Below are 10,819 nucleotides of genomic sequence, written 5' to 3' on the forward strand. Positions count from 1 at the left end.
AGATCCTATTACGAGGAGTTTACTACTACTACACTTGATTTGTATATCAAGGTGTTGAGATTATTTGAAACGCACTTTTTGTTTTATATTAGTGCAAGTGGGAGTTTGTTGGGTTTTATGCCCTAAATAAAACTCATTTCAATATAATCAGATTTACTTATTAATATAGATCAGAAATAACATTTAATGTTGCATGGTTCACATGATTTATTTCATGATTATATGTACATAATGTATAAATTCATCTGAAACCCTTTTCACATACTTGATCCTGTTTATTGTGCCGTCAACACATTGGAAAGTAAACATGACTATGTGAATAAAGTTTCCTAGATTTATCGAGACACGGGGTTTTGCTTGATATGATAATCTACAACAGAGTTTACTTGTATTTGGAGAAATACTATGTTCTTTCCAGAACATTGGTTAAAGTAAAGCTCAGGTTGGATGCATGGAGTATGCATCGGAAGGGACCGATATTGAACTTTGACTTAGATTTATTAAACTTACCGTAATATCTATTCAAGTCAATATCGCCTAAGTTGATCCTAGATCAAATGATCTTAATCCTGATATGATTAGGCTCAATCTTGAAAGGCTATTCGTGTTCTTTGATTTGTTAGTTAAGCCTACTTTTAGGTCAGGGTGATACGTACATTTTGGGAACACGGTAGTGCAATTGAGTGGGAGCGCTAGCATAAACATGGAATCTATAGCTTCTAGCGAATAGTAAGCAAAGGATGATCTCCTTCGAGCTTGACCAAACGAACATAAATGGTGGAGTACTCATTTCACATTAGCTGAAATATCATTTATACGGGGTCAAGTGTTTTAAGGAATAAATACATTGTAGGGTGTAACGGTAATTTAATCCCTTTACAGTGTAGATCATTCATATAGAGGATCATTGATCACATTAGGATTATAACAATGGATAACTAATGATGTGTCTATATGGTGGAACATATAGAGCATTCTATATAGTGAGAGTGCAATTCTAAGTTCTATGCGTGGATTCAACGAAGAATTAATAAGTTAGTGAATTTTAGTGCTAAATTCTTGATCTACTTATTGGAAGCTCGGTTATATAGACCCATGGTCCCCCCACTAGTTGAGATAATATTGCTTGTAAGACTCATGTAATTGGTTTTGATTAATCAATTATAATTCTCAAATTAGACTATGTCTATTTGTGAATTTTCACTAAGTAAGGGCGAAATTGTAAAGAAAGAGTTTATAGGGGCATATTTGTTAATTATGATACTTTGTATGGTTCAATTAATGAATATGATAAATGACAATATTATTTAATAATTATTTATAGTTATTAAATAGTTAGAATTGGCATTTAAATGGTTGAATTAGGAAATTGGCATTTTTGAGAAAATCAGATACAAAAGGTGTTAAAATTGCAAAATTGCAAAAAGCAAGGCCCAATCCACTAAGTGTATGGCCTGCCACTTTTGTAGGAAATTTAAACTGATATTTTCATTATTTTAATGCCAAATAATTCAAACCTAACCCTAGTGGAATGCTATAAATAGATAGTGAAGGCTTCAGGAAAATTACACTAAAATTTTCTATTTTTCCTTCAGAGAAAAACCTGAGCCTTTCTCTCTCCCTATCTTTAGCTGCCACTTCTTCTTTCTCTTCCCTCTTGAAATTTCGAAATTTCTTAGTGTATGAGTAGTGCCCACACACAGCAAGTGATACCTCAATCATAGTGAGGAAGATCGTGAAGAAAGATCATCAGCAAAGGAGTTTCAGCATAAAAGATTCAGAGAAAGAGATCCAGGTTCAGATATTGATAATGCTCTGCTACAGAAAGGAATCAAGGGCTAGATATCTGAACGGAAGGAGTCATATTATTCCGCTGCACCCAATGTAAGGTTTCTTAAACTTTATATGTGTTTAATTTATCGTTTTAGAAAGTTCTTATTTAGGATGTTAATAAACATACTTGTGAGTAGATCTAAGATCCTGGTAAAATAATTTCCAACAAAAGCCACACCCAAATTGTAGTGGAGTTGAGTTTTGTTGAGTAGTAGTACCAAAGGGTTTGGAGGAGGAGAAAGGGAAGGGCCAATCTTGAGTAAAATGTTGTATGGGCATGGGATGTTGACCATTGAAGAAAAATGGTTGACCATGACCATGAGAAGGACTAGTACTACTACTACGAAAGTTAAAGCCACACCCAAATAGTGGAGTTGAATTTTGTTGAGTAGTATTAGTATTACCCAACAAGGATTTTGAGGAGAAAGGAGTAGTGTTATTTGTACCAAACAATGTTGGAGTTGAATTTGATTGAGTAGTATTAGTAGCAACAAAGGATTTTGAGGAGAAAGGAGTACTATCATTTGTACCAAATAATGTTGGAGTTGAATTTGATTGAGTAGTATTAATAGTATCATTTGTACCAAACAATGTTGGAGTTGAAGTGTTTGGTACTAATGATGCTCTAGAACTAGAACCTACATCACATATCAAACAATACAAACAAGTCATTATTTTACATAATAATATTTTTATAATATGGTGTAGTAGGGGACCCAAAATTAAAGTTGAGAAACGGTAGAAAGGTAAAAAGTAAACTAAATATTAAAAGTATAGATAATTTTACTAAGAGTTGAATTATTGTCTTCTAAAATATGTGTAAGATAGTTTAATCAATATGTCAAAATTATATAATTTTCTTTTAAGTAATTTGCGGCATAAATCCTTAAGCTTAACTCTCAATTGCAAATAAATACCTAAATTTATTTTTTTACGGTAATAATACCTAAGTTATATTTTTAGAACTTTGTAGGTAGTTGATTGTTAAATTTTAAGTGATTATCCACGTGTCATTTTCTTATTGGTATATTTAAGTTATTTTTTTAAAAAAAAATAAAAATTTGATGACTTGCACTAATTAAAAATTGACATTTGGTAATTTACTTAATACTTAACAGCTAGGTACCTATAAAAGTTTAAAAATTACAACTAAGTATTATTACCGTCAAAAATTAAACTTAAGTATTTATTTACAATTAAGAGTTAAACTTAAGTATTTATGCCGCAAATAACTCTTTTTCTTTTTTTTAGAAGAGCGACTGACTGCTCTCTCTCGTCTTTACGTGGGTCCATCCATGATATGGTGTATGTATAAATTCTATTATCTTGATAATTTTGAAAAATAATATTTTTCTCCTTTTGATTCCAAATTAATTTTATATTATGTGTATTTTTTAAAATAGTATTTATTTATTTAATTAATAATTATCATAAGGTGTAACAAAATAATTAAATAACATCTAAGTAAATTTTGGCATTAACATTTTCTGAAATATGTAAGCCACTAAATATGTTTAAATTTATATTCTATGCTGTATATATTATGATAGTGAGATTAACATAATTGAAATCATTTTTTTTTCTTCTTTTTTTAAAAAAAAAAAACATAATTAAAATCAAATATGGAAAGGGAATAAAAGGGAATTGTCCTTACCAATGCTAAAAGTTTTTGGGGACTCATCTGTGCTCTCTGCATGAATATTAATAATAAAAAAAAAAAAACAAGATTAGAAACTATTGGAGAATATTCATAATTAAAATGAAAAGTAGAGAATCAAGATCAAAAGAGAAAAAGTTGGGATTAAGGTACCTTGCAATGCCATGTTGTTATTAGTTTTTTTTGTATAAATAAGAAGAGAATGATGATGAGGATTGAGAGAATATATTAGTATGAGAGAATGAGTCCTTATTTATATAGTTTCACTTAGCTTTATAATTAGGCTAGTTTCCGCTTCAAATGTAAGCTACCGTGTTATATATCAAACTCAAATAAACTTGGTTGGGCTCGCCTTTATTAAACACACAAAAAGCCCATTGGGCTCCCATTTCCTTACATCACCAACAAATAGGGACAATTTCAGAAAAACGCAAAAATACGTTCGTAGAAATTGGTATACTCACTTTACTTTATTTGTTTTCACTTTTACCTTTATTTCCATATTCTTTAAAAATATACTCACTTTAATAAATGATGACCCCGTTATACCCCTTAGATTATATAAATCATGTGTTACACTTAAGCAGAGGACAAGGGTATATTAGACAACTCACTCATAAAAATTGGTAAATTTTAATGAAATATAATATGAGGATATTTTTGATTAATGGATACAAAAAAGAGGTATTCCTCAACTTATCCCAATACAGTTTGTGTCAAATTACAAAATAACAAGAGTACAACATAAAAATACATTAAAAGATTGTATTTTAATTGAGGAGTGCTACTTACAACCTCCTATTACAACCTCATAGTCAACCACCACGTCCGAAATTACATGCCAAAATATTTTTTTCTAATTTTTTTTCATAGCGGTATTCGTTATAGTTACAGTATCATCCTTGTAAATTTTTGAAAAATTTCGAATAGTTTACAATACCGAAAACAGAGTTCTTGATATTCCAGTTTACCATACGCGTTCAAAAAACTGCAAACGTATTTTCGACACTGTAAACTATTCGAAAATTTTTAAAATTTTATAGGGATGATGTTGTAAGCATAACAAACACCTTCGTGAAAAAAAAATTGAAAAAAAATATTTCGTACATATGTTTTCGGGTGTAGAGATTGATTAATAGGTTGTAACAGGAGGTTGACGGTAGCACTCCTCATTTTAATTTTATGTAAATAAATTCTTAAAAACCGTAAAAAATATTTAAAATTTTATAATATTTTTGTATTTAATTACAAAAAAGTCTTATATATTATAAAATAGTATAAAATAGATAATAAGAAAAGAAGAAAAAGATTAAGATAAAAAGAGAAACTGAATAAGAATTTTTTAATTATTTATTTCAAAAAAGTGAACTCTTATTTATACAAAAATATGACTAAAAGAATGGGAAACTAAATTAATGTAATAAAGAAAAATACAACCAAGCATTAATAGTGATAATTAATTTGGTGATTTGGACATCCATATATAATATTTCATAACATTCTTCCTTGGATGTCCATAAAAAATTTATTATTAAAAATCTTGCTAAAAAAATTTGGTAAAAAGAAAAAGAGTGCAGTATAAATTAACTCCCCCTCATTCAGACATTCATGGAGATTTTCTAATCGACGAATTTTAATCTTGTATGTCGTCTTCTCAAATGTTAATGCTGGTAATAACTTTGTGAATAAGTCTGCAAGATTGACACTTAATTGAATATGTTGGACACCAATATGTATTCTCTTGAAATGTATAAAGAAGAATTTGGTGAAATGTGTCTTAATTCTATCTCCTTTAATGTACTCTGTTTTTAGTTGAGCGATGCAAGCGGTATTATCTTTATAGAGTATTGTTTGTGTTGATACTTCGTTACAGAGTGCAATCCATATGTTTTCTAAATATGCTATGTCAATGATCTCACTCCCACACATTTTTTCGCTTGCTTCATAAAGTGCGAGTATGTTAACATGATTTAAAGTTGCCTTGTTAAAAACCTTATCAGAAAAACCCAGTGGGACAAAACCTGAACTAAAGAGTGTAATATATATTTCATATTCATAATTATTTGCAAGTTGTCTCGTTAAAAATCTAGTCAAGAAACCAAGTGGGACAAAACTTAAGCTAAGGTAAAAGAGTGCAACATGAATATGTCTCTTCCTCATGCACATATGATCCATAATTATTTTGGTGATAATATATCTCATAAGATTATTGTTATCACTTTTAAAATATTACCGTATATTATCTATGATCATATATTTTCTATAATTCTTCCACAGTATGTGTGAATCATTTATAGGTACCTACAACCACTTGAAGGGTTCAATTATAATCAAATATGTTATATCTAACTTCTCTATGAAGTCTTTTTTAGATTTAGAGTACCGTTTTCATCACGATTATCATTTTTAAATAATCAATATTTTATAATATTAAGATATCTCTCATGACATGAGTACTTCTAGATTTAACAATTTTGAGGACAAATTATATGAACATTTATTAATAATTTATGCATTGTTCATTTAATAGTAAAATTGTAAAATTTTACTCAAAATTCAATAGTTTTGTAAAAAAAAAACCTCATTTAAAATTATATAGTAGAAAAAAAAAAGGTATTATTGAAATTATTTCATAAAATTGGTATGAGAATGAAATTTTTCCTTTAAAATATCACACAACTTATATTATTTCTCAACTCAACAATGGCAGCAGCACCAGCGAGAGCCGAGGTTTTGGCTCTCTTCCGATCCCTTCTTCGCACAGCTCGGCAGTTCACCGATTACAACATCAGAGAGTACACGAAGCGCCGCACAGTTGACGCTTTCCGCCAAACCCAGAAGCTCAATGAGCCTTCTGCTGTAGCCTCTGCGTATTCTGATGGAAAGGCTCAGCTGGAGATAGCTAAGAGGCAGGCTCTGGTTTACCAGCTCTATGCTCCTAAGATTAAGAGCGTCATGGACGTCGTCAAACCTCATATCTAAAGATGCAGAGATAGATTCTAGGGTTTTGGGGTACTTATTCTTATAGTTAGTCTTCCTTTCTCTCAATTTTTCAATTATATAAATTTTTAGGGTTTCTTTGTTTGGATTTATTACAAATGAAATTTAAGATATTGAATTGAAATGTTGGACATGTTTAATCACTGATTTTGAATAAAACCCAAATTGTTATATTTAATTTTAAGTGGATGGATATGGATTGTTTATATATAGGTGTGTTTGAACTGATTCATTAGGGTACTGAGATTAGTATTTTTATTTGATTACTTCTTCTGGTGCTATCTATGAAATTTGATGATGAAGAAAAAGGGTCTGGATATGGGTTTGCTTCGGATTTGATTTTGGTGTATTACTCTGTTTGTGTTGCTTTGTTCTTTGTTTTGATTCGTATTAAGAGTAAAATTCAGTGTTCTCAATGTTATTGTTTGTTGGGTATGTTTTCTCTGTTACAAGACTGATTTTTGAGTAAGCAAAATAGAGTACTCGTTTTTCTTGATCTTATTCTGGAGCCATTGTAATGATGATAATGGTATTCTCTACATACTAGTTAACTTAGCTATCATCATCTTTATCTTATCTGATTATATTTTGACAGATTCAAGTTTTGTAATTTTGTGGTTTGTTTATTTTATACTATATAGAATATCATTATAATTTTCTTTCATTGTCTATCAATGAATAAGCTTTAATAATCTTCCTTCATTTCCTGTTGATCCTTTAGTAATGACAGAATAAAATGAACTATTGAAGATGTATACCTCTTGTTATCTTCTTCATATTTTAATTTACTCCTACTGCACAAATGAAATTGGAAGTATTCTCTTTGCTTTTCATTTATTCTTTATCAATGACAGAATAAGTTATATTAGTTGTACTAATATAACTATGACAGAATAATCTGAACTAATTAAGATGTTTACATCTACTTTTCCTGTTTAACTTTTTAGTTTGTTCCTACTAAACAAATGAATTTGAAAGTATTTTCATAGACCCTTTACTCTATGTAATCATAGAGATGTCTATTCTGGTTTTGCTCTTTTCAACCTTCCTTTTCTTGTGTTCCTTCTTCCCTGAAGATTTGGGGGCTCTAATCAAGGTATATTTTCTCTTCTCAGTCGAAATTATATGCTATTTATCATTTAAAATCTAATTGTTAAAGGATAAGAACTTATATTTTGTTTTGTCTTTTCATGAATTTTTGCTAAATCAATTGAAAATCAGTGTGTTTATTATTACAACCCTTTTTTATAGATAATGTACTACAATATGTTTAAACAGTTGTGATGAGTGGTAATGGAGTTAATTGTTTTTCAAAATCCTTCCCTTAATTTAGCGGAAAATCTTATGATTTTTTCTTAACCTAATTTTGGGCCTATCTTGGTGGGATTTCATTTAACTGTTTTTTCTAAGCGATTACTTATGTAATTACCATATTCACTTGCTATTCTTTCTTCCAATAAATATGCTTCTTACCCTTTTAGTCGCTTTTTGTCAATCGAATTCCCCTCTCTCATATACATCATATTCATTACCTTTAATTGTATTTATATTCATTTATTATTATCAGTTTTATTTCTAATAACGATAATTTCACTTTTTATTCTATGCTTTAAATATTATTAATGATATTTAATTCCATTTGATTCAAAAAAAAAAAATGATATTTAATTCCATTAGAGCATTGCTATTAGGCGTACCAGTAGTGCCTAGTACCTTCTCAACATGTCGCGTTGTGATTGGCTAGCGATACTTCCTAAAGGCTATTATATTAAATTATATGGGTCCCGATATTTAGTTAGCCCAATATTAACACATAGGAGGGTGTTAGGCACCACTGGTGCCTTTTAGCATTTCTCATTCCGTTATTCTACCTTACTGATTCCACCTCTCTTATATGATTGAAATCCACTCCCAGTAATTCTTCATTATAAAGGGGAATGGGAATCAATTGAATCCCATTAATTTGTTTATTAAATTTTGGAATGATAGAAATTAGTAGAGTCCATACAAATTAAGGAAAAAATAAAAAGAACTGTTCCATTTTCATAAGGAATACTTGCATCCCAAGAATTAATGATTACACCCCAAATTAATTAGTTATGTATAAAATTCAATGATTCTTTTTTATGCCAGAATATGTTTTGCTCAAGCTACATTGTGAGTGTCAAAATACTAAAAGAGAACATAAGCTCAATCTGTACATCAAAGAGCTAGAATTCAAAGTCAATCAGATCACTAAACACAAATTCAAACAACACTAAACCAACAAAAATAAGTTGCCTGTGATGGGAATACATAGACAAAGGTAGCTCAAATAATTATATTGAAAGAAGAAGAAGAAGCTATAAATTCATAGTTAGTTATCACAAAAAAATAATACCATTGAAGTTTCAAATTCTTTTCATAATTAAAGTTCATCCTAGAAATTAAAATTCTGAAGCATCTTAGGCTGCTGATCATCAAGCAATGTCTGAAGGTTGTCACATTCCCATATTTCCAAATCCTCAAGACATGAGAGGTTTTCAATACCCTTAGGAAGCATTTTAAGATTAGGCAGTCTTTGAAGTTGAAGAGAGGATAAAGTGCTAAGCAACAACCATTCATCAGGGAAAGACACCAACTCTTTGCACCTTCCAAACACAAGATTTGTAAGATGAGTGAGTCTGTGCAGCCCCCATTGGAATGTAGGCTTAAGCTTCTCGCAATCCAAGATTGACAGAGAGATCAGATTAACAGGCAAACCACCCTGTGGAAATGAAGAAATACTTGAGCAACCTTCTATGGATAGTTCTTCAAGAGATGTGAGGTTGTTGTGCATATGATTTGGTAAGGAGTTGAGACTCCAACAATTGGACAGTCTTAGAGATTTTAGCATCATCAAAGGTAGTCAGTTATTTCAATATGAACAAGATGTATTAGGTTCTGTAAACCATTTGGTAAAAGCTTCAGATTCGCGCAATCGTTGATGATCAATTGTTTCAGGTTTGCTATCATGTTGGAGGGGACTATGGGTTGATGAGAAGCAGGAAGGTCAGTAATGGAATGGCAACCAACAATACTGAGAAATTCAAGAGAATTGCCATGAATTAGATCTTTAAGAAGGGATTTCAAGATCCTACAATCATGTATTTCAAATTCTTTGAGTGTATTAGGAAGGTCATCTCTTGGTAAATGTGTAAGAAGTGGACAACCTTCAACAGTCAAGTATTCAAGTGACAGAGAGAGCTTCAAGGCCTGTAAGTGGGGAAGGCAATCCTGTACTCGGGAAGGATTCGAGCAAAGGACATTTCCAAACCCTCAACTCTTTCAAAGACGGGAGTTTGTGCAAGCTTTGGGGCAACTCTTCTAGTAATGGACATCCTGAAATTTCCATCCTTTAAAGACTTGAGAGCTTGTGCAAGCCAATCTTGTTAGGCAAAGCTGTGAGATGGTTGAGATTCGTAATGTGTAACTCTTCAAGAGCCGTCAAGTTTTGGAAAAACCCATCTGGTAGACTTGTGAGATCGAGAATTTGACTCATGCGCAAGTGGGAAAATGACTTGAGCGCAACTATATTTCCAGTACCGCTGCTTGGCGTTGCTTTAACTCTACGTCGTGTATTGAAGGAAGCTTGGGCAATTCTTTCAAGCTTTGACAACCATCTATCTCAAGCATTGTCAATGATGGAAGAGTGGTAGGTAACTGCCTCAAGTTTGGACATGCCCATATAGATAGCTCTAGGAGGCAAGGATGTTCTTGGGCTTCTTGAAAGTTTCCATGACTTGTTGGCAGCCTTGGAAGAGCTATTAGTTCTTCACATCCCATAATACTCATGTTTTTCAAGGCAACAAAGCGATGTAGCAATTGTTTTAGCTTAGGACAGTTTTGTATTTCAATTTTTTGTAAGAGATGAAACTCTTTGCTGCTTTCAATAATTTAACATATTCTCAAAATTTCAAGGATTCTAAAGATGGAAATGGTAGGACAGATTGAAATCCATCCCCATAAAGTTCAATGCCAATACTCTTTACTTTATCCATCCCTTTTATGGCAATCAATTCTAACCATTCAATAATCTTTCTTAGTCTAGACTCTACACCTCAGTAGCTAGCTCATCCAATATGTCCTCAGCATCATATAACTTTAGCCATGTGTAGCCATTTCTCCACTGCAGGGCTATGAGATTGTTTCTCCTCAGCATCATTAAGCAATGCAGTGACACTCAAAAGTGTAATCTTTAACTTTTCAAGCAACTCATCATATTTCTTTCCATATATGAAACCTATAAACTCACGAGAACTGAAGCTAATTAATTAATCAAACAAAACTTGTAGAAATGCACATAGAAAA

At 31.2% G+C, this 10,819-nt stretch overlaps 2 protein-coding genes across 2 annotated transcripts; one reads left to right on the forward strand and one right to left on the reverse strand.

Moving 5' to 3' along the window:
- Positions 1-335: 335 nt before the first annotated feature.
- LOC115708349 (uncharacterized) lies at positions 336-3,787 on the reverse strand. Its single transcript, XM_061110872.1, has 4 exons — positions 3,644-3,787; positions 3,488-3,523; positions 2,001-2,471; positions 336-370 (listed from the first exon to the last, which is right to left on the reverse strand). Exons 1-4 carry the CDS (start codon positions 3,654-3,656, stop codon positions 336-338), a joined length of 555 nt encoding a protein of 184 aa, XP_060966855.1. The 5' UTR covers positions 3,657-3,787.
- A 2,375-nt stretch (positions 3,788-6,162) lies between these two features.
- LOC115703680 (uncharacterized) lies at positions 6,163-6,668 on the forward strand. The gene has a single exon (XM_030630919.2). The coding sequence runs from the start codon at positions 6,194-6,196 to the stop codon at positions 6,470-6,472; it is 279 nt and encodes a 92-aa protein (XP_030486779.1). The 5' UTR covers positions 6,163-6,193; the 3' UTR covers positions 6,473-6,668.
- The last annotated feature ends 4,151 nt before the right edge of the window (positions 6,669-10,819 follow it).

The sequence above is a fragment of the Cannabis sativa genome, chromosome 1 (genome assembly GCF_029168945.1).
Source record: "Cannabis sativa cultivar Pink pepper isolate KNU-18-1 chromosome 1, ASM2916894v1, whole genome shotgun sequence".
NCBI lineage: Eukaryota > Viridiplantae > Streptophyta > Magnoliopsida > Rosales > Cannabaceae > Cannabis > Cannabis sativa.